At 42.5% G+C, this 27,987-nt stretch overlaps 1 protein-coding gene across 1 annotated transcript in view; it reads left to right on the top strand.

The window, feature by feature from the left end:
* washc4 (WASH complex subunit 4) overlaps positions 1-27,987 on the top strand; it is a 108,748-nt gene that overhangs the window by 40,299 nt on the left and 40,462 nt on the right. The window contains exons 10-15 of the mRNA XM_072562430.1: positions 739-859; positions 1,098-1,221; positions 14,054-14,181; positions 14,279-14,439; positions 20,367-20,493; positions 26,619-26,744. Of these exons, the coding sequence (XP_072418531.1) occupies positions 739-859; positions 1,098-1,221; positions 14,054-14,181; positions 14,279-14,439; positions 20,367-20,493; positions 26,619-26,744 (787 nt within the window). The remainder of the gene's footprint in view (positions 1-738; positions 860-1,097; positions 1,222-14,053; positions 14,182-14,278; positions 14,440-20,366; positions 20,494-26,618; positions 26,745-27,987) is intronic.

Raw genomic sequence — 27,987 nt, 5'->3', positions numbered from 1 at the left:
GTGCTTGAGAAACTTAGGTTTGGTGGCAACTAGACTCGACATGTTAACTAGGTGGAAGTGGGTACTGCAGATGCTGGAGATTAGAGTCAAGATTAGATTGGTGCTTGTAAAGCACAGCAGGTTAGGCAGCATCTGAGGAGCAGGAAGATCAATGTTTTGGGCAAAAGCCCTTCATCACTCTAATCTTGACTCGAAATGTTAACTGTTTCTCCACAGCTGCTGCCAGGCCTGATTTTCTCCAGCACTTTGTTTTTATTTTGCTTTCTTTTACAATTGCCTGGAACTGTCTTTTCTCCTGCCATAGCTGGGGAACAGTGTTCCCTCTGAGCTGCGTGTTTGCACAATTGTGTAATAGTGCATCAAGTGCGCTTAATTGTTACAGTTGCACATATCCTGATTGTGAAGAGGTTTACTGTCGTTCTAGTCCATCAGCAAGCAACTGGTTGATTCCTTCATCATATTAACTTACTGAACACCAACCAGGCTGACAAGATCATCAGGTGGAACTAACAGTTGGAATTCATTCAAGTCAGTTCTTGGAGTCCAAATCCATCATCAGCATTTTTTCTCTGATGGCCTTCCTCCTGCTCTCCATTTCTCTCCCTGAATTTCTTGTTCCCCAATTTGATACTACCACTCAGTGATGGTTCAGAGGAGTGAGGTAGTGAGAGGGTTGGTGTTTAGGTTAATTGAAATGTTTCCTGTTACAACATTTACAGCTGCATTTTTGATTTTTAGGTTATTGAAATCAGTCCACCACAATCCATCAAAATTTGGAATTGCTGAGGAAAAGCTGAAACCATTTGAAAAGTTGTTGTTAAAGCTGGAGGGGCAGTTACTGGATGGAATGATTTTTCAGGTTAGGGAACCTTTATATCTAAACGGTCACCAAGGCAGAATCATTGAAATACTTTACTGACAAAAATCCATTTCCGTTTATGGCTAATCAAATAGCCTGTATGCAGTCATAGTCTCTAACTTAACATTCTAAAGCAGTGTGTCGTAGCTTGTGTGATATGGGATGACATGTTCTCATAGTCACTTGGTGTTAACTCGTGGTTTAAGAAGAGGAGGTATTAACTGTGTTCATTTTGTAGGCCTGTGTCGAACAGCAGTTTGATACAAGGAATGAGCCAACCTCCGTCACAAAGAATAGCACGTTTGCAGAAGAGTTTGCCCACAATATTCGCACTATTTTCACCAGTGCAGAATCCAAGCTTGGTAAGGTTTGGTTGTACTTCTGGTTTTCTTGAAAATATAACTGAGCTGCCAACTCAATTCCTCTCCTGGTTGCAGTCTGAGGCTGAGCTAGACCATTCATGGCAATGGTGTCCCATTTGACCATGAGCATACCTTGTATCTTCCATCTCTAAGATTGTCTACTTTCATCTTCATAACATCAGCCTTCTTTGGACTAAACTCAGTACAACTGCTGAAATCCTCAGTCAGTCAATTTGGCACAGAAAGTAGTTCAGCTCATTGAGCCCTTGTTAGTTTTCTGTAAAGAAATTCAGTTGGTCCATTCCCTCTTAAGTCTATGAGTAACCTATTTCTCATGAATGCCTTTCATTAATTGTCACTGCTATAACCATCCTTGTAAGCAGTGAGTTCTCGATCATTGCCATTCACTGCACCCAAAAAAATCTCTTATCTCATATCTCTTGCTTGATTCTTAAATTTTTATTCTCTCGTTCTTTTATCATCCGTTGATAGAAGTTATTTTATCCACTTCGTATAAACCTATCAACTTTTACCACACTCCTTTTAGCTACATTGCTCCAAGCAGGGTGGCATGGTGGCTCAGTGGTTAGCACTGCAGTCTCATAGTGTCAGGGGCCCGTGTTCGATTCCAGCCTTGGGCAACTGTCTGTGTGGAGTTTGCAAATTCTCCCTGTGTCCACGTGGGTATCCTCTGGGTGCTCCGGTTTCCTCCCTCAATCTAAAGATGTGCGGGTCAGGTGGATTGGCCATGCTAAATTACTCCATAATGTCAGGTGCATTAATTAGAGGGAAATAGTTCTGAGTGGGTTGCTCTTTGGAGGGTCGTTGTGGATTGGTGGGGTTGAATGGCCTGTTTCCACACTGTTGGGAATCTAATCTAAATCTAATCTAAAATACTTCCATTTCTCATGGAAAAAGAATGCAAGAGCAGTATTGGTTACAGATGAAATATTTAGGGGAACTGATGAGTATTTCTGTAGCTCTAGGCATGACTCCAGGGTGTGTGCACTTCCCTGGTGGTATGGTCTAGGATGACACTAAATGGTTGCATAGCACTCTTTTTGGGGGATAGAGGAGAGGTTGAATAGTCAGCAGTCATAGTCCACATACTAACAGATTTTAAAGAGGGAGAAAATAGATTGCCTTTGGCTTTGAAGTCCACCTTTTCGATAACCACAGATTTACTCCCAGTATTATGTACTAGTAAGTACAGATTTAGAAGGATAATGGAAATGAATGTGTAGCTGAAGAAGTGATGCAGGAGGAATAGCTTTAAATTTCTGAGGCATTGAGACAATCCTGATGCAACTGCACCTCTTCGAGGTTTGATTAGTTTTTCAGGGGGAATCAGAAACTGAGAGGGATTTCAAACAGAGAAACAAAGTTGATTATAGCAGGAAGAAAAGTAGTAACGGCACTTGGAAGACAGAAATAAATGCCAGTATTAAATAGGCGTAAAGTATGGAATAATGTTTAAAAGGTACTCCATATCCAAATGCATACAACATTCAAATGTGGCAAATGAATTTGTGGCACAAGTAGAAATAAACTGATTATTCAAGGATATTTAATGTTTCAGGAGGTCAGACAAAGATGAAAAGAAGGTGGGATAGCGCTGTTAATAATGGATAGTTAGAAACCTTGAGGGATGGTTTTGGATTGGAACGTCAAGGTGTTGAACCAGTTTGGATGGAACTAAGAACAGGGAAGGAGCAACAAATCTTGGTGGGCTTTTGTAACGGGATGCCAAACAATTTTCGTAGCTTGGCACACTGAATGAATCATGAAATTAGGTGCTTATGCAGTAAATATTCTTTAGGGAATGAAATCTGTCATCCTTAACTGGTGTTGCATACATGTTATTCCAGAGCTGCAGTAATGTACTTAACTCTTAACTGCCTTTTGAAGTGGCCTAGCAAACCACTCAATAGTTAACAGAAAGGAAAGTGAGCAGGAATAAATATCATTCTTGAGTTGGTAGGCTATGACTAATGGGGAACAGCAATTGTTAGTTCTTGGGTTCCCGCTACTCATAAGTAACATTAATATTTTGGATCTGGAGATCAATTATAATATTTCCAATATTTAAGCAAAGTGCTTGATAAACTCTACAATATTTGTAGACAGAGGAATAGATTTAATGTTTCAAGTCCAATGTGACTCTTCAAAACTGTAATATAACTATAATGTGAAGACAATGCAATGGTGATTTAGTGATTTGGACAAATTGAGTGAGGAAAAGCATGGGATGTTGAATATATTGTGGAGGATTGGAGAAATGTAAAATTACCACTTTAGTAATAAGAACAGAAATATAGAGCATTTTAAAATAGCCTTTCAAACCTTTTTGAGTTCTTTGAGAAAATGACCAAACAGATGGATGAGGTTGATATGGTGTATATGGATTTCAGTAAAGCGTTCGATAAGGTTCAGTGCGGTAGGCTATTGCAGAAAATACTGAGGCATGGGATTGAGGGTGATTTAGCAGTTTGGATCAGAAATTGGCTAGCTGAAAGAAGACAGAGGGTGGTAGTTGATGGGAAATGTTCATCCTGGAGTTCAGTTACTAGTAGTGTACTGCAAGGATCTGTTTTGGGGCCACTGCTGGTTGTCATTTTTATAATGATCTGGATGAGGACTTAGAAGGATGGGTTAGTAAATTTACAGATGACATTAAAGTTGTTGAAGTTGTGGATAGTGTGGAAAGATATTATAGATTATACTGGGACATGGATAAGCTGCAGAGCTGGGATGAGAGGTGGCAAATGGAGTTTAATGCGGAAAAGTGTGAGGTGACTCAATTTGGAAGATGTAACAGGAATGCAGAGTACTGGGCTAATGGTAAGACAGTGTGAATGAGCAGAGAGATTTCTGTGTCCATATGCATAGATCCCTGAAAGTTGCCACCCAGGTTGATAGGATTGTTAAGAAGGCGTACCATATGTTAGCTTTTATTGGTAGAGGGATTGAGTTTCAGAGCCATGAGGTCATGCTGCAGCTGTACAAAACACTGGTGCGACCTCACTTGGAGAATTGTGTGCAGTTCTGGTTGCCGCATTATCAGAAGGTTGTGGAATAATTGGAAGGGGTGCAGAGGAGACTTATCAGGATGTTGCCTGGTATGGATGGAATGTGTTATGAGGAAAGGCTGAGGGACTTGAGGCTGTTTTCATTAGAAAGAAGAAGGTTGAGAGGTGACTTCATAGAGACATACAAGATGATCAGAGGATTTGATAGGGTGGACAGGGAAAGCCTTTTTTTCTTGGATGGTGATAGCTAGCACGAGGGGACATAGCTTTAAATTGAGGGGTGACAGATGTCAGACGTAGGTTCTTTACTCGGAGAGTAGTAAGGGTGTGGAATGCCCTGCCTGCAACAGTATTAGAGTCGTCAACTTGAAGGGCATTTAAATGGTCATTAGATAAACATGATAATGGAATAGTGTAGGATTGAAAGGCTTCCAATTGGTTTCACAGGTCAGCGCAACATTGAGGGCCGAAGGGCCTGTACTGCGCTGTAATGTTCTATAATATATAGTGAGAAATTGGCACGTTGTTATCCCAGGGTACCTAAGTTCATGAATCTGTGAAAGTTAGTGATTAGATTAGATTCCCTACAGTGCGGAAGCAGGCCCTTCGGCCCAACAAGTCCACACTGACCCTCCGAAGAGTAACCCACCCAGACCCATTCCCCCACTCATGCGCTTATCACTATGGGCAATTTAGCATAGCCAATTCACCTGAATTGCATATCTTGGGACTGTGGGAGGAAGCTGAAATACCCGGAGGAAACCCACGCAGACACGGGGAAAATGTGCAAACTTAATGCCGATAGTGCCCGAAGCTGGAACCGAAGCTGGGTTCCTGACACTGTGAGGCAGCAGTGCTAATCACTGTGCCGCCCTATGTGTGTAAGTACAGAAGCTGTTAGGAAGGGAAATGGCATGTTGGCTTTTATTGCAAGGAAATTTGAGTACAGAATAAAGATGTGTTGCTGCAGTTATGTGCACCCTTCATTAGGTAGCACCTCAAGTATTGTGTATAGTTTTGGTCTTAGCTAAGGAAAGATATTCTTAATATCGAAGGAGTGTAGCGGAGGTTGGATTGTCTTATAAGTGACTTTGAGTAGATTGGGTCTGGATTTTCTGCAGTTTGGAAGAATGAGAGTTGGGGGTGGCGGGGGTTGGGGGTGGTGATAGCATAGTAGTACAGATGGAAGACTGGTTGCTTAACAGAGAGCAGAATAGAAGTAAGTACATCTTTTTCAATTTGGCAAGATGAAAAACATGCACAAAAACATAAGTTGCTGAAAAGTTTAGCAGGTCTAGCAGCAACTGTGAAAAGAAATGAGAGTTAACGTTTCGGGTCTGGTGACCCTTCACAGAACTGATGGTAGTGAGGAAAATGTTGGTTTATGTGCAAAAGGTAGGTGGGGGGAGAGGGTAAGGAGTAAATGCTTGGTGGGGATAGAGCCCAAAGAGAGAGGAACAGTTGGACAGACAAAGGAGTGGACAACAATCTGGCTAGGAGGGTGAGTAGCTGTTAATGAAGACTGTTAGTGGCTACCGGCTAGGAAGTGAATAGCTGTTAATGAAGTCTATTAGTGGCTAACAATAGGTAGTGTGTAATAGCATATTGTACTAACAAGGCCTAGTGTGTTGCGTTCGGGGCTAGGACACTGGAGAGTTCCAGTCCTAAAATTATTTAACTTGATATTGAGTCCAGAGGGCTGCAAGGAAATTAAGGAGTTGTTCCTCCAGCTTGCATTGAGCTGGAACACTGCAGTGCCTGAGACAGTGATGTTGGCCAGGGAACAGGGTGGTGTGTTAAAGTGGCAGGCAGCTGGAAGCTCAGGGTCTTTTTTGCAGGCAAAACGTAGACTTGCTGTGAAGTAGTCTCCCAGTCTATGCTTTATTTCCCCGATGTAGAGGAGATCATATTGTGAGCAGTGAATGCAGTAGATTAGATGTGTTGCATGATCTGCCACAGGGACCTCAGTACTGGAACCTCAACAGTTATAATTTATATAAATGATTTAGATGAAGGAGCAGAATGTATGGTTGTCAAATTTGCTGATGAGACAGATATGTAGGAAAGTAAATTGTGAAAAAAAATAAGGCTACAAAAAGACATAGGTTAAATAATTGTGCAAGGATGTGGCAAATTGAGGAAGGTAAGTGTGAACTTTGTGTTAGTTGGATGAATAGAAAAAAACTGGTGAAGTGATGCAGTGGGATCTGGGTGTTTTCATGCACAAATAGCAAAAAAATAGTTACCAGGTACAGCAAATAATTAGGAAAGCTAACAGTATTGTATATTGTGAGGGGAATTGAATACTGACCTTCCCAAGCAATGCATTCCAGATTCCCACTGAGTGAAAATGTTCTTTCCAAAATCCCCCTGACTCATTTGCCCTTTACCCTAAAATTATGACCCTCTGTGATTGACTCCTCAACCAAGAAGAACATCTTCTCTCTCTTCACCCTGTCCATGCCCCTCATGATCGTATATACCTCATATTTCCTCTCTGTTTTCTCTAGAGCAGAGAAGACTACTTAAGCCTATTTGATCTCTCTTTATAGCTCAATATCCTGATCTCAGGCTGCGCGCTGGTGAACCTTTCTGTACCCTTTCTAGTGCTATCATGTCATTCCTGTAGTGAAGTGACCAGAATTGCACACAATCCTCCAGCTGTGGCCTGACCAACACTCTGTACAATTCTAACATTACCTCCTTGCTATTGTACTGTGTCATGACTGATGAAAGCAAGTGCTGAAAATGTGTTGCTGGAAAAGTGCAGCAGGTCAGGCAGCATCCAAGGAGCAGGAGAATCAACGTTTCGGGCATGAGCCCTTCTTCAGGGATGAGGAAAGTGTGCCAAGCAGGCTAAGATAAAAGGTAGGGAGGAGGGACTTGGGGGAGGGGCGTTGGAAATGCGATAGGTTAAGGTGAGGGTGATAAGGTGAGGTTGATAGGCCATGCCCCTCGTGATTTTATAGACCTCTTATAAGGTCACCCCTCAGCCTCAGAAGCTCCATGGAAAACAGCCTCAGTCTATTCAACCTCTTCCTATAGCTCAAATCCTCCAACCGTGGCAACATCCTAAAAATTTTTTCTGACCCTTTCCAAGTTTCACAACATCCTTCCCAATAGAAAGGAGACCAGAATTGCACGCAATATTCCAAAAGTGCCCTAACCAATGTCCTGTATGGCTTACAGCCACAACATATTGATTGGAAGCTCTTTCGATCAAGTAGATTGGATGGGGCGGTGTTTGTGCAGTGTGTCCAGGAAGCTTTTCTAACGCAGTATGTAGATTGTCCAACCAGAGGGGAGGCCATATTGGATTTGGTACTCGGTAACGAACCGGGACAAGTGGTGGGCTTGTTGGTGGGTGAACATTTTGGTGATGGCGACTACAATTCTGTGACTTTCACCTTGGTTATGGAGAGAGATAGGTGCGCACAACAAGGTAGATTTTACAATTGGGGGAAGGGAAATTACGATGCTGTAAGACAGGATTTGAGGAGCATACGTTGGGAGCATAGGCTGTTAGGGAAGGATGTGGTGGAAATGTGGGACTTTTTCAAGGAGCAGATACGACGTGTCCTTGATATGTATGTACCGATCAGGCAGGAAAGAAATGGTCGTGTGAGGGAGCCTTGGTTGACGAGGGAGGTTGAATGTCTAAGTAAAGAGGAAGAAGGAGGCTTACATAAGGTTGAGGAAACAAGGTTCAGACAGAGCAGTGGAGGGATACAGGATAGCCAGAAGGGACCTGAAGAAAGGGATTAGGAGAGCTAAGAGAGGGCATGAAAAATCCCTGGTGGATAGGATCAAGGATAACCCCAAGGCATTCTATGCATATGTGAGAAACCTGAGAATGACGAGAACGAGGGTAGGTCCGATCAAGGACAGTGGTGGGAGACTGTGTATTGAGTCGGAAGAGATAGGAGAGGTCTTGAACAAGTACTTCTCTTCAGTATTTACGAACGAGAGGGACCGTATTGTTGAAGAGGAGAGTGTGAAACGGACTGATAAGCTAGAAGAGATACCTGTTAGGAAGGAAGATGTGTTGGACATTTTGAACAACTTGAGGATAGACAAGTCCCCCGGGCCTGACGGGATATATCCTAGGATTATGTGGGAAGCAAGAGAGGAAATTGCAGTACCGTTGGCAATGATCTTCTCGTCTTCACTGGCAACTGGGGTGGTACCAGGGGACTGGAGAGTAGCGAATGTTGTGCCCCTGTTCAAAAAAGGGAATAGGGATAACCCCGGGAATTACAGGCCAGTTAGTCTTACTTCTGTGGCAGGCAAAGTAATGGAAAGGGTACTGAGGGATAGGATTTACGAGTATCTGGAAAGACACTGCTTGATTAGGGACAGCCAGCACGGATTTGTGAAGGGTAGGTCTTGCCTTACAAGTCTTATTGAATTCTTCGAGGAGGTGACCAAGCATGTGGATGAGGGTAGAGCAGTGGATGTAGTGTACATGGATTTTAGTAAGGCATTTGATAAGGTTCCCCATGGTAGGCTTATGCGGAAAGTCAGGAGGCATAGGATAGAGGGAAATTTGGCCAATTGGATAGAAAACTGGCTAACCGGTAGAAGTCAGAGAGTGGTGGTAGATGGTAAATATTCAGCATGGAGTCCAGTTACAAGTGGAGTTCCGCAGGGATCAGTTCTGGGTCCTCTGCTGTTTGTAATTTTTATTAATGACTTAGAGGAGGGAGTCGAAGGGTGGGTCAGTAAATTTGCAGATGATACAAAGATAGGTGGAGTTGTGGACAGTGAGGAGGGCTGTTGTCGGCTGCAGAGGGACTTAGATAGGATGCAGAGCTGGGCTGAGGAGTGGCAGATGGAGTTCAACCCTGCCAAGTGTGAGGTTGTCCATTTTGGAAGAACAAATAAGAATGTGGAATACAGGGTTAATGGTAGGGTTCTTGGTCAGGTGGAGGAACAGAGGGATCTTGGGGTCTATGTACATAGATCTTTGAAGGTTGCCACTCAGGTGGATAGAGTTTGTAAGAAGGCCTATGGAGTATTATCGTTCATTAGCAGAGGGATTGAATTCAAGAGTCGTGAGGTGATGTTGCAGCTGTACAGGACTTTGGTTAGGCCACATTTGGAGTACTGTGTGCAGTTCTGGTCGCCTCACTTTAGGAAAGATGTGGAAGCTTTGGAGAGGGTGCAGAGAAGATTTACCAGGATGTTGCCTGGAATGGAGAGTAGGTCGTACGAGGATAGGTTGAGAGTTCTCGGCCTTTTCTCGTTGGAACGGCGAAGGATGAGGGGTGACTTGATAGAGGTTTATAAGATGATCAGCGGAATAGATAGAGTAGACAGTCAGAAACTTTTTCCCCGGGTACAACAGAGTGTTACAAGGGGACATAAATTTAAGGTGAAGGGTGGAAGGTATAGGGGAGATGTCAGGGGTGGGTTCTTTACCCAGAGAGTGGTGGGGGCATGGAATGCGCTGCCCGAGGGAGTGGTAGAGTCAGATTCATTGGCGACCTTTAAGCGGCATTTGGATAGGTACATGGATGGGTGCTTAATCTAGGATAGAAGTTCGGCACAACATCGTGGGCCGAAGGGCCTGTTCTGTGCTGTATTGTTCTATGTTCTATGTTCTATGTTCTATGTTCTATATCCTCCCAACTCCTGTACTCAATACCCTGACCAATAAAGGAAAGCATACCAAACGCAGCCTTCACTATCCTGTTGACCTGCAACTCCACTTTCAAGGAGCTATGAACCTGCACACCAAAATCTTTTCGTTCAGCAACATTCCCTAAGATGCCATTAAGTGTATAAGTCCTGCTAAGATTCGCTTTCACAAAATGCAGCACCTTGCATTTATCCAAATTACCTCCTGCTACTTCTCAGCCCATTGGCCCATCTGATCAAGATCTCATTGTAATCTGAGGTAACCTCCTTCGCTGTCCACTGTACCTCCAATTTTGGTGTCATCTGCAAACTTACTAACTATACCTCTGATGCTCACATTCAAATCATTTACATAAATGATTAAAAGTAGTGAATCTTTGTGGCACTCCATTGTTCACAGGCCTCCAGTCTGAAAAACAACCCTCCACCACCACCCTCTGTCTTCTACCGTTGAGCCAGTTCTGTATCCAAATGGCTAGTTCTCACTGTATTCCATGAGCTCTAACCTTGCTAACCTGCCTCCCAAGAGGAAACTTGTCAAACACCTTACTGAAGTCCATATAGATCACGTTTACCTCATCAATCCCCTTTGTTACTTCTTCAAAAAGCTCAATCAAGTTCATGAAACATGATTTTCCATGCACAAAGCCATGTTGACTCTCCCTAATCAGTTCTTGCCTTTCCAAATACATGTACATCCTGTCCGTCAGGATTCGCTCCAACAACTTGCCTACCACCGACGTGAGGTTCACTGGTCTATAGTTCCTTCATTTTCCTTACCACCCTTTTTAAACAGTGACACCACCAGTCATTAGCCAACCTCCAGTCTTCCGGCACCTCACCTGTGACTACAGATATCTCAGCAAGGGGCCCAACAATCACTTCCCTAGCTTCCCACAGAGTTCTAGGGTGCACCTGATCAGATCCTGGGGATTTATCCATTTTTATGTGTTTTCAAGACATCCAGCAATTCCTCCTCAGTAATATGGACATTTTTCAAGATGTCACCATCTATTTCCCTACATTCTACACCTTCTATGTACTTTTCCACAGAAAACACTGATGCAAAATACTCTTTTAGTAACTCCTCCATCTCCTGTGGCTCCACACAAAGGCTGCCTTGCTGACCATTGAGGGGCCCTATTCTCACCCCAGTTACCCTTTTGTCCTGAATGTATTTGTAAAAGCCCTTTGGATTCTCCTTAACTCTATTTGCCAAAACTATCTCATGTCCCCTTTTTGTCCACCTGATTTCTCTCTTAAATATACTCCTACTGCCTTTATACTCTTCTAAGGATTCATTTGATCTATCTTGTCTATACCTGACATATGCTTTCTTCTTTTTCTTAACCAAACCCTCAATTTCTTTAGTCATCCAGCATTCCCTCCATCTACCAATCTTTCCTTTCACGCTAACAGGAGTATACTTTCTCTGGATTCTCGTTATCTCATTTAGTCACAGAGTCATAGAGATGTACAGCATGGAAATAGACCCTTTGGTCCAACCCGTCCATACTGGCCAGATATCCCAACCCAATCTAGTCCCACCTGCCAGCACCCGGCCCATATCCCTCCAAACCCTTCCTATTCATATACCCATCCACATGCCTCTTAAATGTTGCAATTGTACCAGCCTCCACCACATCCTCTGGCAGCGCATTCCATATATGTACCACCCTCTGCGTGAAAAAGTTGCCCCTTAGGTCTCTTTTTTAATATCTTTCCCTCTGAAAGCTTCGCATTTTCTAGCCATCCCTTTACCTGCGAACATCTGCCCCCAATCAGCTTTTGAACATTCTTGCCTAATACCATTGAAATTAGCCTTCTTCCAAATTAGAAATTCAACTTTTAGATCTCGTCTATCTTTTTCCATCACTGTTTAAATCTAATAGAATTATGGTCGCAGGCCCCAAAGTGCTCCCCCACTGACACCTCAGTAACCTGCCCTGCCTTATTTCCCAAGAGTAGGTCAAGTTTTGCACCTTCCCTAGTAGGTACATACTGAATCAGAAAATTTCTTGTACACATTTAACAAATTCCTCTCCACCTAAAGCCTTAACACTATGGCAGTCCCAATCTATGTTTGGAAAGTTAAGATCCCCTACCATAACCACCCAATTATTCTTACAGCAAACTGAGATCTCCTTACAAATCTGTTTCTCAATTTTCCTCTGGCCATTAGGGGGTCTATAATACAATCTCAATAAGGTGATCATCCTTTCTTATTTCTCCGTTCAACCCAAATGGCTTATCTGGATGCATTTCCAGGTATATCCTCCCTCAGCACAGCTGTAATGCTATCCCTTATCAAAAACGCCACTCCCCCTCCTCTCTTGCGTCCCTTTCTGTCCATCCTGTAGCATTTGTATCCTGGAACGGGATTTTGGGCGGCACAGTGGTTAGCACTGCTGCCTCACAGCGCCAGAGACCCGGGTTCAATTCCCGTCTCAGGCGACTAACTGTGTGGAGTTTGCACGTTCTCCCCGTGTCTGCGTGGGTTTCCTCCGGGTGCTCCGGTTTCCTCCCACAGTCCAAAGATGTGCAGGTCAGGTGAATTACCCGTAGTGTTAGGTAAGGGGTAGATGTAGGGGTATGGGTGGGTTGTGCTTCGGCGGGGCGGTGTGGACTTGTTGGGCTGAAGGGCCTGTTTCCACACTGTAAGTAATCTAATCTAATCTAGAACATTAAGCTACCAGTCCTGTCCATCCCTGAGCCATGTTTCTGTAGTAGCTATGGTATCCTAGTCCCATGTTCTTAACCATGCCCTGAGTTCATCTGCCTTCCCTCTTCGGCCCCTTGCATTGAAATAAATGCAGTTTAATTTTTCAGTCCTGCCTTGTTCTCTGCTTTGTCCCTGCCTGCCCTGATTGTTTGACTCGCTTCTTTTCTCAACTGTACCAGTCTCAGATTGATCTCTTTCCTCACTATCTCCCAGGCTCCCGACGCCTGGAGGAAGAGTGCCTCATCTTCTGCCTCAGAACACTTCAACCCTAGGGCATCAATGTGGACTTCACCAGTTTCCTCATTTCCCCTGCCCCCACCTTACCTCAGTTCCAACCTTCCAGCTCAGCACTGTCCTCATGACTTGTCCTACCTGCCAATCTCATTTCCCACCTATTCCCTCTGCCCTCCCCTCTGACCTATCACCTCAATTCACCTATTGTACTCTTTGCTACCTTTACACCCCCCACCCCCACCATTTATCTCTCCACCCTGGAGGCTTCCTGCCTCTGTTCCTGATGAAGAGTTTTTGCCTGAAATGTCAATTTTCCTGCTCCTCGGATGCTGCCTGACCTGTGCGTTTCTAGCACCACTCTGGTTTCCAGCATCTGCAGTCCTCACCTTTGCCTGATTTGGAAACCTGTCAGCCTCCCTGATGTGCTACAGTGAATGTGGTTGCCCCTTGGGCTTGACTATTCTGATGCTGTTCCGACCAGGCTTATGCCTTGCCGTCTGAACATTTGAGATCCTTTAGAACTCTTCCACCTCTACTCCCACAATATTCTATTCTCCCATCACCCTTGTATTTGCTGACTTGTGTTCAACAGCTGACAACAGCTCCATTTTAAAACCTCAACTTGTTTTCAAATCTTGCTATTACTTCACTGTCCTTTGTATCCCTTCCCTCTTCTCCTTTCAAATCTTCCTAAAGTGCATGCTGTTGGTCACCCATTCTGGTCTGTGGCTGGCTATCGAAGTTTTCTTGATACTGTTTGTGTGAAGTGCCTTGGGGCATCTTTGCTACATTTAGGACACAATGTTAATGTATGCTACACAATGTATGTTTCAGTGTTGTTTCTAATTTTGATAGCGAAAGTAACTTTTAAATCTGAGTTTTAAAACAAGATCTCTGTAAATAATCTGACAAGTACTACTGAAAGAGTCTTGGCGAGCCTATCCTGTCACTGTGCTGATTACTTCAGATCATGTAACATTGTATTTGTTGAATCACGCTAACCTGCTGTGATGTTTCATTTGCGTTCTTGAAGTGAAATCCATGATTTGACTTCCAATAAACAATATTCTGGATGAAGTTTGTCAGTTTAAGAATTATGTTTTAACATACATTTAAGTCTTGGGTCATTGACAGCTCTCCAAGGTTGCATCTTGCAATGATTGTATCATTCCATAAAATTTTTTAATTGTCATTTATTTTTGCACAGGGGAGCCTTCTGAAATTGACCAGCGAGATAAGTATGTTGGGGTTTGCACACTGTTTGTGTTGCACTTCCAGATTTTCAGAACATTAGACAAAAAACTGTACAAATCATTAATGGATATTTGCAAGAAGGTAAGTGATGTCTACCTGTGGGATATTTCACTCAACATTTTTTCATCCAAGTCACATTGAATCCTGGGTATTGCTTGACCTATTGAACTCATTGCAGGTACCGGCCATCACCCTCACTGCCAATATTATCTGGTTTGCTGATCAGTTTTTGCTGGACAAAATGGCACCAGCTGCCAAGATCACAGAAAAAAAGAATTTACAAACTATTAAAAGCCAGAGAGAAACATTTCTACAACAGAAGGCCCAAACTCTATCTAAGTAAGTTTCTGTTTGTGGATTACTGCATTTTGTATAATGTTTGTTTCAAGTGCTCTTGGTGAGATCTTATTGCTTAGATTCACCAGGATACTTCCAAGGGCAGTAGGTTTGATCGTTAAAAGACATTGAGCTTGTTTTCATTGAAGGACAAAATATAATAGTTATGTAAGAAAAATAAAAGATCTCTGATGGAATCAATAAGGAAAGCCAATTTTCTATGTCTAGGGAGACAGTGATGAGACACTGTGTCTCATTATATAAGATCGATTTTGTCGATGTAAGATTTCTAATCTCTATAGCCACTCACTTTATATAAGGCAAAAAAAAGGTACATGACTGTTTGTCATCTGATGGCAAATGTGCCAGATGCATTTTAACCAAAGATTATTCAGCATCATGTTGGTCCCTTTTAACCCACTTGCAGGGCCATTCAAATAAAATTTATACCAAACACACTTAGAAAATTCAGTAGTCCACAGAACAAACTGCAAGAACAGCCACCAGTCGTCTCAACCAGAAGAACTTTGATCTCCGATTCTTTTTTTCAGTGCTGACAGTTATCTCGTCACACTTTCCACAGCTTGTATTTTTATAAGCCTTGTGTCCTGGAATTTTCAAGCCTGGTTTGTCCTCTGATTCTTGCTGCCCTCTGATTAGCATCAACCTTTGAACCTGGTATAGTGAAATAACATTTCTTGACTTAGGTGGTGTGAAAGTAGTGGTTTAAAAAACATGACACATACAAAAACAGAGAGCAGTTATGATCCTGTCTGCTAGGTGTTATTGACTAGACCAGACCCCCTCAAGACATTTCAAGAAGATAGCCCAGACCCTAACTTGCCGAGTTGTTTTAAGCAGGTGTAAGGTGGATATTCCAGGGTGATGCAGCTGGTCAAGCCACTCAGTTTTAAACAAAATAGAATTTATTTACAGATGACCAAATTAAACTTAAGCAAAAGAAAACAGTATTTAGAATAATAACTATTTGAAAAAACTTAACAAACAAGTGGTCCAATATCCTGCAACGTCCCATGAACACACCCCTTGGCACAAATCAAGAGTGTGGTGTTGGAAAAGCACAGCAAACCAGGCTGCATCCGAGCAGCAGGATAATTGACATTTTAGACACACGTCCTTCATCAGGAATGAGGCTTGTGGGCAGGGGAGAGCTGAGAGATAAATGGGGTGGGGGTGTGGAATGCAATAGGTAGATGAAAGTGGGTGAGAAGGTGATAGGTCGGAGAGGAGGGTGGAGTGGATAGATGGGAAAGTCAATGGATATGTCAAGAGGGTGGTGCCGGGTTGGAGACTTGGGACTGGGACAAAGTGGGGGGGTTGGGGGGAAATGAGGAAATCCTATCCCCTCCATGGCTGAACACTTCAATTCACTCTCTGACTCCACCAAGGCCATGCAAGTCCTGGGCCTGCTCCATCACCAAACCCTAATCACTCGACACCTGGAGGAAGCACGCCTAATCTTCTGCCTTGGGACCCTTCAACCACATGTGGATTTTGCCAGTTTCCCCATTTCCCCTCCCCCCCCAACTTTTTCCAGTCCCAAGCCTCCAACTCTGCACAGCATTCTTGACCTGTCCGTCGTCTTTCCCATCCATCCACTCCACCCTCCTCTCTGACCTATCAGCTTGTCCGCCACCTTCATCTACCTATTGCGTTCCCAGCTACCTTCCCTTCAACCTCCTCCCATTGATCTCTCAGCCCCCAGCCACAAGCCTCATTCCTGATGAAGGGCTTATGCCTGAAACATCGATTCTCCTGCTCCTCGGGTGCTACCTGGCTTGCTGTGCTTTTCCAGCACCACACTCTCTACTCTGATCTCCATCTGCAGTCCTCACTTCCTTGGCAAAGATGTCAATTCAGGTTGTTACAGGAAAGGAGGGATTGCAGAGAGGGTCAGCCAGGGATCATTGGCTGAAACATGGAGCATCTCTTCTTTCCCAGCAGCTTCTCCGGGTCCCAAGCTAAAGCTAAACCGAACTAGAAAAATCCTTGAACTGGGAGAACTGACCATTCCCCTTTCATTGTACAAGTGTATTTTAAAAAGAAACCTAAAGGCCCTTTTCCCTGATTGTTGCCTTAGGCAGTATCTCATGGCCATTATTAAAGTCACCCGTTCAGTCATATTGGCACCTGTACCTTTACGACCCCGCTTAAAAAATGCCAAGGACAAAATAAAGAACAACAAAGGAAATGGTAAAAGCTGTTGTTACAACCTAACTGACGAGAGCACTGATAATTATGCCCCAGTTTTCCACAAGCTGTCTCAAGTAACATTCCAAAGACACAATCAAAATGGCCAATTTACCTGACTGACTACTATTCAAGAAAAAAAACAATTTGCAAGTTACTTAACAGGCAATAACATAACCGTTTATTGTAACACATTCTCCTTTATCAAAAGGAAGATAAAAGAAGTGATCTCTAATTTACAACTGTGATTTAAACTATATCCCCTCAAAAACCCCCAATCCACAAACAAGCATGCGTGTACATATACACATGCGTGTGTATATGCATGCACGCATACATTAAAACAGGCAGAAAAGAGAAAATTTGATCCGTTTTGGACGGAAAGATGATATAGATAAGGTAAACAAAGTTGTGAAGAACAAACGTCCAGATTTCAAGTGGATTAAATTTTTTCAGTTTCTCTTGATTTTTAGACACAATAATATTATTAAGGCATAATGCCTTTGACTGTAAAGCGATGGCATTTCTTCACTTTAATAGTTGATCTAGTGGACCTAGGTCTCTTGTTAGAATTCTTTCCTGTATGGCTCATTTCCCCTGATATGGGTAAGGAGAGAGATGAGTCTTTCATTTTGCAGCTTCTGCATGTCTCTGCTGTCCTTGCAGTTATAGCTTAGTTTGAATTGTACTTTGTGACAATTAGAGGGCTGGTCTTGGGCAGAATTTCCTTAGCTGAAAAACCTTTTGTCACTCTGTCGCAAATTATCTCCCTCCATTTCAAAAAGCAACATCATCCACTGCAGCTAAACATATGGAGCACCCAATTTTTCCAAGTTGCAAAACTCTTGGTATTTCAGTTGCATAGCAATCCAACTTCCATTTTAATTTAAAGTCCCAAATATTAGTGGGTTTTATGCCGTAAGAAGGAATACAAGAAAAGTCATGAAGGGTAGCCACAATAACATAAAAGGGTTTATAAAAATATGCTTAGAGACTAAGGGAAATGAGGTGATCTTGTACTTGGCATTCAGAAATGGTTAACTTGTAAATTGATGTGGTCTTCACAGTAAGTGATGAGGGTTAAGTACCAAAGATACAAGGAGAGCTGACCATATATGAAGAACAGGAACTGATTCAATGAAATAAAAAGGCAAAGATAATTATATTAAAGATGGACAACTCTTAAGGACCCAATAGATCCAAGATATTAAAAGTATGCAGAGAGAAAATTGTCGATGTATTATTCATTAAAAAAATCTGAATTTAGGAAAAATTTCCAGGGATTGGTGTAATAACTTAGCAAGACCAGCTGGAAATGAGCATCATTTACTGTTGAACACCAAAGTAAGCACGAATGTGTCATGTATATAGGCTAGTCCCAGCTGGGACAGACAGCATTCCTGGGTCTGCTTTATTTATATTTTTCAGAGATGTTATGACGCACTCCTGGAGCAGGTCAGATTTGAACCCTGGCCTCCCGGCTGAGATGAAGGGACACTACCACTGTGATCCCTTCAATGCAGGATTGAACTGGGGATCTTAAGATCTTCATGCTAACACTTTGCCAGCTGAACTATTTCAGCTAGCCCCCGGGTCTGCTTTATATATTGTCCAATTAACTTGTTCAGAGATATTACTAAGCACCTCTTAAGAAGTGGGACTTGAATATGGGCCTGCTGATTCAGTGGTAGGACACTAGAACTACACCATTACGAGTACTGTAAGTGTGCTTTTTTTTTTGTTGTTTTTTCTAATCAGTCTGTTCAAAAATGTCATGAGCCACCTCTGGAGCAGGTGGGACTTGAAGCCAAGTCTCCTGGCTCAGAGGTAGGAACACTACCACTACACCACAAGAATCTGTCTGGGTCCACTTTATATATTTTTTTAATCAATCTTTTTTGGTGTGTTATGATACATGCCTGGGCATGTAGAAGTTAAACCTGAACCTTCTGGTCCACAGGAAGGGACAATACCACTGGACCACATCAGCCTATCACATACCACTAAACAATTTTCCTACCACCAAATCATGGTGAATTTTTGTTGTTTTTGTTTAAAAACCATGAACCACCATCTATTAAATGTGTAGCCAATTAAATATTCACACACAAAGCCCATTATGGTTAATATGAGCCATCGAAAGTGAAGGAGGCGTAGGGAGAGTGGGATGGGCTGAATCAAACTGGAATTGGGGAAATAAAGCACTGTATTCCCTGCGGTGACTACTTCTCTGTAAAAGCATCAAGAGCATTGATGGATATGAACCTAACTGCAGAAGAGGGTCAGACAGTTGGCAGCTATGATCACCTCTGTAGGCTGCTGCCTGGACTTGTTAATAACCAGCCTGGTCAGGCCTAGGAGCAGACTTAGGAGGAGGTCCTCTGATCTGCTTACACCCCTCTTCACCAGATATCCAAAGATCAGGAACATATGGCTGAAGTGCAACCAAAAGCACAACAAAAGATTTTTTGATTTACCAAACACTGGTTGCAATCTCCTACAATCAATATATATACATGGTCCGTAGACTGCACATCACCACTAAGTAAACAGTTGGGCTGGGAGTCTGTGAACCGCTGCAATCTGTGGTTATAAGGGACTGCTACATGCAACACCCTCCACTCTAGGTCCTTGATGGAAAATGAGAGGACTCTCACTTAGAGCCCCCTCCCCTAGGATCCTTGCTGCCAAATGGCAAACCAGACCTTGTGAGGTAAAAAGATTCAGGGACCCAACTACACAAGTAGCAAAGTTACATAATTTACGCAATGGGCAGGTGCAAAGAAAAGTAAAGGACTGATACAATATTGGCCTTTATCTTGAAAAGATTGGAATGCAAAATGATGGAAGTAATACTTAAAGCTCCAGTTGCATAACGCCTGACAAAAGATCAGTGGCTTTGGGGAGTGAGGACTGCAAAACAGATTCTGCAGGGCACAGCCTAAGAATTAACAGGAAGCGATTCAGGACTGAAATGAGGAAGAATTTCTTCACTCAGAGTTGTGAACCTGTGGAATTCTCTACCATCGTTGGTGGGGCCACTTTGTCAGATATATTCAGGGCTGGATGTGGCCCTGGCAGCTAAAGAGATCAAGGGGTCCGGAGAGAAGCTGGAAGTGGGATTCTGAAGTTGCATGACTAGCCATGATTGTGTTGGATGATGGTGCAGGCTTGAAGGGCTGATTGGCCGACTCCTGCACCTAGTTTCTATGTTTCAATGTTTCTATTCACTAGATCGATCGTTTTTGATGATTGAGTTTCCTTCAGCAGGAGGCCAGAACGAGGAGATGTAAATTAAAATTAGTGAAGCTACCCAGGGGCAGTGTCAAAAAGCACTTCACAGAAAGAATACTAGGAATTCTAAATTTCATCTCAAAAAAAAACTTGGGATTGGAGTTTAATGGAAAGTAGCAACACTGATATTTAGATTAAGAAGTGATCTTAAGGGATATGGAAACAATGCAGCTCCAATGGAGTTAAGGTAGAAATCAGTCATAATTGAAGTAAATGGAATTTCAGGGGCTGAATGGCCTGTTTCTCTGTAAAAGAAAAATAGCAGCTAAATAAACAAAGTAAAATTAAGAATCATTAATTGGGATTGTTTATAAGAGGATAATTAATCTATTGATCAAAAAACCTTCAAAAATGAGAATACATGTTTTATTTCTGTGGTTTTCATCTTTCCAAATTTCTAATTCAAGTAAAACATTGTTTTATAGAGATGTGCAGTCATATTACTTGTTTGTAAGCTCATGGATGATGAAAATGGAATGCATCTTGTCCAAGGTACAGAGTGTAGAGAAGTTTGCTGAGCATCTTTCCAACCGATGCAATATTTTTATACAGGTAATTTTTGAAAATTTGGTTGTTTCTCCAGTACTCAAAGCAAAACATAACAAGTTTGTTTGATTCAGAATCATGGATTTTGTACAAGTTAATGGTTGATTTCTTAAAGCTGCACAGTGGCCCAAAATTTGCTAACATCATAATGGTGTCTAATCCCACCATTTTTAATGTGCAAATTCTTCAAATTGTGACAGGGAAAAAGTACCCTGTAAATTACAAGCTACAGTTTGGACAATTTAGAACATAGAGCAGTATAAAACAGACTTGGCCCTTCAACCTTTTATACTACTTGAAGATAAAACTAACCTACATACCGTTTACTTTGCTGTGATCCATGTGCCTATCCAAGAGTCGCTTAAGTGTCCCTAATGTATCTGACTCTACTACCACTGCTGGCAGTGCATTCCATGCACCCACTAACCTCTGACTTCTCCACTAAACATCTTCCAGTGACCTTTAAAATTATGCCCCCTCGTGATAGACATTTCCGCCACGAGAAAAAGTCTCTGGCTATCCACGCTACCTATGCCTCTCATCATCTTGTGTACCTCTATCAAGTCACCCCTCATCCTTCTTCGCTCCAATGAGAAAAGCCTTAGTTCCCTCGTACTTTCTTCATAAGACATGCCTCCAGTCCTGGCAGCATCCTGGTAAATCTCCTCTGCATCCTCTCTAAAGCTCTGGAGCAGCACAGTGGCTCAGTGGTTAGCACTGCTGCCTCGCAGCGCCAGGGACCCGGGTTTGATTCCAGCCTCTGGCCAATGTCTGTGTGGAGTTTGCACGTTCTCCCCGTGCCTGCGTGTGTTTCCCCCAGGTGCTCCGGTTTCCTCCCACAGTCCAAAGATGTGCAGGTCAGGTGAATTGGCCATCGCGTGAGGTGCATTGGTCAGAGGGAAATGGGTCTGGACGGGTAACTCTTCGGAGGGTCGGTGTGGACTTGTTGGGCCGAAGGGCCTGTTTTCATACTGTAGGGAATCTAATCTAATCTTCCAGATCCTTCCTGTAATGAGGTGACCAGAGCTGAACACAATATTCCAAGTATGGTCTAACCTGGGGTTTATAGAGCTGCAGCATAACTTCGCGGCTCTTAAACTCAATCCCCCTGCTAATAAAAGCCAACATACTATATGCCTTCTTAACAACCCTATCAACCTGTGTGGCAATTTTGCAGGATCTGTGGACCTGGATCCCAAGATTCCTCTATTCCTCCACCCTGCCAAGAATCCTGCCATTGACCCTGTATTCTGCATTCAAATTCGACCTCCAAAATGAATCACTTCATACTTTTCCAGGTTGAATTTCATCTGCCACTTCTCAGCCCAGTTCTGCATCCTGTCAACCTACTACCCCACCCTTCCACTTCCTCATCCAAGTCATTTATAAAAATCACAAAGAGCAGAGGTCCCTGAACAGATCCCTGTGGAACACAACTGGTCACTGAGCACCAGGCTGAATACTTTCAATCTACTACCACACTCTGACTTCTATGGACCAGCCAATTCTGTATCCAGACAGACAGATTTCCCTTTATCCCATGCCTCTTTACTTTCTGAATGAGCCTATCATGAGGAACCTTATCAAACACTTTTGTTAAACTCCATATGCGCCACATTCACTGCTCTACCTTCAATGCGTTTTGTCGCATCCTCAAAGAATTAAGTATGGCTTGTGAGGCATAACCTGCTCCTCACAAAGCCATGCTGACTATCTCTAATCAAACTATGCTTTTCCAAATATTGATAAGTCCTGTCTCTCAGAATTCTCTCGAATAATTTGCCCACCACTGATGTAAGACTGACTGGTCTGTAATTTCAGGATTTTTCCTATTCCCTTTCTTGAACAAGGGAATAACATTTGCTACACTCCAACCATCTGGTACTACTCCAGTGGGCAGTGAAGATGCAAAGGTCATCACCAAAGCTACAGCAATCTCATCCCGAGTTTCACAGGTGGTATTGTGGCTCAGTAGTTAGCACTGCTGTCTCACAGCACCAGGAACCCGGGTTCAATTCCAGCGTCAGGTGACTGTCAGCGTGGAATTTGCACATTCTCCCCATATCTGCATGAGTTTCCTCCAGGTGCTGCGGTTTTCTCCCACAATCCAAAAATGTGCAGGTTAGGTGAATTGGCCATGCTAAATTGCCCAGCGTTCAGGGATGTGTAGGTTAGGTGCATTAATTTGGGGTAAATGTAAAATAATAAATTGGGGAATGGGTCTGGATGGGTTACTCTTCAGAGGGTTGGAGTGGACTTGTTGGACCAAAAGGCATTTTCCATACTGTAGGGATTGTATGATTTCTGTGATTCCCATAGTAACCTTGGATATATCCCATTTGGCCCAGGGGACTTATCTATCCTCATGTTTCTCAAAATTTCCAGCACGTTAGCCTCCTTAACATCAAACTATTCTGGCATATCAACCTGTTTCACACTGTCCTCAAAAATGATAAGGTCCTTCTCACTCGTAAATAATGAAACAAAGTATTCATTAAGGACCTCCCCTACCTCCTCTGACTCCAGTTGCAAATTGCCTCCACTATCCCTAATTGGCCCTAACCTCACTCTAACCATCGTCTTGCTCTTTAATCCTACCCATGTCCCCATTCCTAAGTCCATTCTTCAGTTCCTTCCTGGCTACCTTGTAACTCTCTAGAGCCCTGTCAGATCCTTGATTTCTCAACCTTGAATAAACTTCCTTCTTCTTGATTAGATGTTCTACAGCTCTTGTCATCCAAGATTCCTTCACCCTACCTTTCCTTCCTTGCCTGAGTGGGACAAACCTATCCAACACTTGATTCAAGTACTCCCTAAACAACCTCCACATTTCTGTCGTGCATGTCCCTGAGAATATCTTTTCAAAATTTATGATCCACAGTTCCTGCCTAACAGCAATGTAATTCCCCTTGCCCCATAGAATAAGTTTCCATACTGTTTGCTCCTATCCCCCTCCATGACTATATTAAAGGTCAGAGAGTTGTGATCACTCACTGAAATGCTCTCCCACTGACCTGGTTCATTGCCAGTCACCAAACCCTATATGGCCTCCCCCCTAGTTGGCCTATCTACATATTGATTCAGGAATCCTTCCTGGACACACCTGACAAAATGTGCTCCATCCAAACTATTTGCACGAAGGAGGTTCCAATCGATATTAGGAATGTTGAAGTCACCCATGACACCTTTCCAAAATTTGTTTCGCAGTCTGCTCCTCAGTGTCTCTGTTGCTACTGGGCGGTCTATAGAAAGCTCCCAATAAAGTGACTGTGCCTTTCCTGTTTCTGACTTCCACCCACACTGATTCATTAGGCCAACCCTTCTCGACGACCTCCCTTTCGCTGTGACAGTATCACTGATTAGCAATGCTGCGCCCCCACCTCTTTCACCTCACTCCCTATTCCTTTTGAAACATCTAAACCCTGGCACATCCACCAACCATTCCTGCCCTTGTGTTATCCAAGACTCCTTAATGGCCATCACATCGTAGCTCCAAGTACTGATTTTGAAGATCTACCTCTTGGTTCGAGATCGGTCAAAAGAATCGACAAATGCGGTCTATTCAAAAAGCACGCTTCATTAGTTTATTGAATTAAGGTACCTTGACGCAATTCTATCCAGCAACAGAGATTGAAGCTTCCGTGGTCCGGAGTGAAGTTGCGGAATTACATTTGAAAAGACCAATCACACATAATAAGGTGATATGATTTACAGCAAATTAATCCAATGATATTTCCTGGGGAAGGGTTCTTAATTATAAAGAAAAATCCAATCAACTGTAATTTGGTGATATGATTGAAGACAGGCTAATCCAATGGTATTTTCTTTAATAAGGATATCTAATTTATGTAAATTGTCATGCCATGTATTAGTTCAAAGTTAGTTCAAATGGTCAATTAATGTGTCAGTATTCAACTTATGAAAACTCTATTGTCCTCTTATCTTTGAACTGCAAGTTAATTCTGTAAATCAGCAGTATGGTTCACAGGCCATTTTGTAGTATTTTAAATCGAAAAACCATATAGTTGAAATAAATATCTACATATTTTGTTGCCTAAATTCCAATTTTAGATCCTCGTTCTGTGCTGTAAGTTCATCACTCTTATTCCTGACACTTCTTGCGTTAAAATAGTCACACTTCAACTCCTCACACTGACTGCAACTTTGCCCTATCAACTGTCTATCCTTCCTCACAGATTCTCTGCATGCTTATCTGCCTGTTCACCAGCGATCCCATCCTCTGATCCATAGCTCTGGTTTCCAAACCCCTGCCAAACTAGTTTCAACCCTCCCGAAGAGTTTCAGCAAACTACCCAGGATATTGGTACCCCTCCAGTTCATGTGCAATGTGTCCTCCTTATACAGGTCCCACCTTGCCCAGAAGGTATCCAAATGATCCACATATTTGAAGCCCTCCCTACACTATTCAACTGCACTCACTCCCTCTTCCTAGCTTTAATAGCCCGTGACACTGGTAGCAAACCTGAGATTACTACTCTGCTCGTCTTGCCTTTTAGCTTCCAACCTAACTCTCTATATTCACTTTTCAGGTCCTCATCCCTTTTCCTTGCTATGTTATTGGTATATGTCACTCCACCAGTTATTCTTTCATTGCATGTGGAAAGGCTTGCATTTGTTGCACATCAGAAATTGCCGTTTAGGAGACTATGGTGACCTGCTTTTTTGAAGCACTCCGGTCATTAGTGTAGGTCCACCCACTGCACTATTCAGAAGGGGATCCAGTGACAGCGAAGTAATGGGAATAGACTTTCAGGTCAGGATGCTGGGTGACTTGCTGGCATATACAAGTCTGCTGCCCTTCACCTTTTAGGTGATAGAGATCGTGGGAAAGAGGATACTTGGTTAGTTACTACAGTGGTGTTCTTATAGATGGTAAACACAGTTGTCACTGTATCAGTAGTGGAAAAATTGGAAGCTTGATGGATGTAGTGCAATCAAGCAAACTGCTTTATTGTAGATATGCTATACTTCTTGAAGGTTGGTGCTATGTTCGTCGGGCAGGTGGAAAGTATTCCACCACATTTCCTGACCTGATGTACCTTAGAAATAGTAACAAATTTTGTTTCACTTCAGAATGACCAATTTCTGATTTATTGTAGCCACACTGTATGGTTGATCCAGTTCAGTTTCAGATCACTGGTTAACCCCCAGAATGTTGATAGTGGAGAATTTTGGTGATGGTAAAGCCATTGAATAGTGGCAGGAGGGGGAATGTCCAGGTTATGCTTCCTTGGTGATGGTCATTGCTTGCCACTTGTGTGTTGTAAATATCACGGTAATCGCTGCTTACTCTTAACCACCCAGGGGTTTGAAGAAGGTGTTGCATTTGAATACTCATTGTTCCTTAAACTCAACGTGTAAAGTTAAGTAGTAATTATTAGCAATACTGTTTTTAACAGCATGATATTGATGGTTGCCATTCAACTTATCTGACCTAATAAGTGAATACTCAGATGTGTGATGACTTGGCAAGAATGAGTGTTTTAAATATTAAATTTTTAGTTAATGCTTTTCCTTTCTACCTCTCTTTTCTGCACTTAATTTAATATTGAATTTGCTAATTCTGTGACACTCCTCTGATTCTTCAGTCCTTAGTTCTCAAAGGTCAAGTTAATGTCCCATTGGTTCAGTTACAGGCATTCTCCAAGTTGCAAATGGGGTCTGTTCACAAATCAATTTGTACGTAAAATGAAACACAATGCAGGACAGTATAAAGAAACTGTTCATAAGTACAGGAAATGTTCCTATGTTGGATCATTAAAGTAACAACCCTGAATGAGATTGTGTTCGTAAGTACAACGGTTGTAAATTGGATTCTTGTAAATTGTGAACCCCTGTATTTATCAGAGTTCCAGATACCCAAAACTGTTTGGGCTTCTAACAACAGTGAGCAAAACATTTTACACTCAAGGTAGCAGAAGACTCTGTCTAACTAGACATGCCATGGGATGCCATGGGATGCCATACTCCAACAGATTTTTAGGCCTACTTTGCTTGTCAATTTCAATTGACATAGACTATAGTTGAAAATAAATTAATTCCGTGTTTTACCGTCACAAAATATGTTTGTAAAAGACCAACTTTAATGAAACTTTTTAAATCATCTTTAGGGTATTCTGTATGCAAACAGCCTCAGTAATATTATCCGAACCACAATGAATCTGTACATGTCCATGCAGAAACCCATGACCAAAACGTCAGTGAAAGCTTTGTGCAGACTTGTGGAGCTTCTAAAGGTAAGCTGTTGGGAATGTGGGTCTCTTATTTACTCAATTTGTTTTTTCATTAGTGCTACCAATGTTGAGTTCAGATTTATTTCTTTTGATGATTTTTGTTTTTCTGTGTGATGATAGAACTACTTTTACTGAGGTACTTTCTGCAAATTCACTGCCTCATTCTCTTGGTACAAGAACAGGAGAATTTCTTTTTTGAATTTGTTGCTAGATAAGGGCGTTGCTGGCTAGACCAGCACTTATTGCCCATCCCTTATTGTCTAGAGGGCAGTTAAGAGTTGTGGGTCTGGAGTCACATGTAGGCCAGACCGAGGTAAGGATGGCAGTTTCCTCCCCTAAAGGAGATTTGTGAACCAGATGGGTTTTTCCAACAATCAGCAATGGTTTCATAGTCATCGTGAGAGTCTTAATTCCAGATTTTTATTGAATTCAAATATCACCATCTGCCATGGTGGAGTTCGAACCTGAGTCCCCAAACATTACCTGGTCTCTGGATTAACAGTCCAGTAATAATACCACTAAGCCATCGTCTCCCATTAAATTCTAAACTTCTACAAAGGAGACATCTTTGTCTATGTACGCCACATCTTATAATCATACAGCTCATACTCAGGGCCAAATCCAAGAATCTGAATGATTCAGGAAAAGCAACTTGCATTTATAAAACAGCTTAGCAGAGTGAAAAAAGGATACAGGTCTGACTTGTTCCATTTAAATAGCTGTCCCTTGGATTCATAGGATTTATAGGATTACATTGAGACACAACTCATTCATCCTGACCAGGTTTCTTAAACTGCACTAGTCCCGTATCCCTCCACACCCTTCCTATTCATATACCCATCCAGATACCTTTTAAATGTTGTAATTGTACCCACCTCCATCTCTTCCTCTGGCAGCTCCTTCCATACGCACCATCCTCTGTGTGAAAAAGTTACCCTTCAGGTCCTTTTTAAATCATTCCCCTCTCACCTTAAAACTATGCCTTCTAGATTTGGACTCCCACCACCCTACGAAAAAGACCTTGACTGTTTACCATATCTATGTCCCTCATGACTTTATAAACCTCTACAAGGTCACCCCTCAGCCCTCGATGCTCCAGGAATAACAGCTGGATCCTATTCAGCCTTTCCCTATAGCTCAAATCTTAGTCCGCAGCAACATCCTTGTAAATCTTTTTGACACACTTACAAGTTTAACAACATCCTTTGAATAGAGGGTTGATTAGAACTGTATGCAGTATTCTGAG

The sequence above is a fragment of the Chiloscyllium punctatum genome, chromosome 44 (assembly GCF_047496795.1).
Source record: "Chiloscyllium punctatum isolate Juve2018m chromosome 44, sChiPun1.3, whole genome shotgun sequence".
NCBI classification, from domain to species: Eukaryota; Metazoa; Chordata; class Chondrichthyes; order Orectolobiformes; family Hemiscylliidae; genus Chiloscyllium; species Chiloscyllium punctatum.
This window is presented reverse-complemented; position numbering and strand designations above follow the sequence as displayed.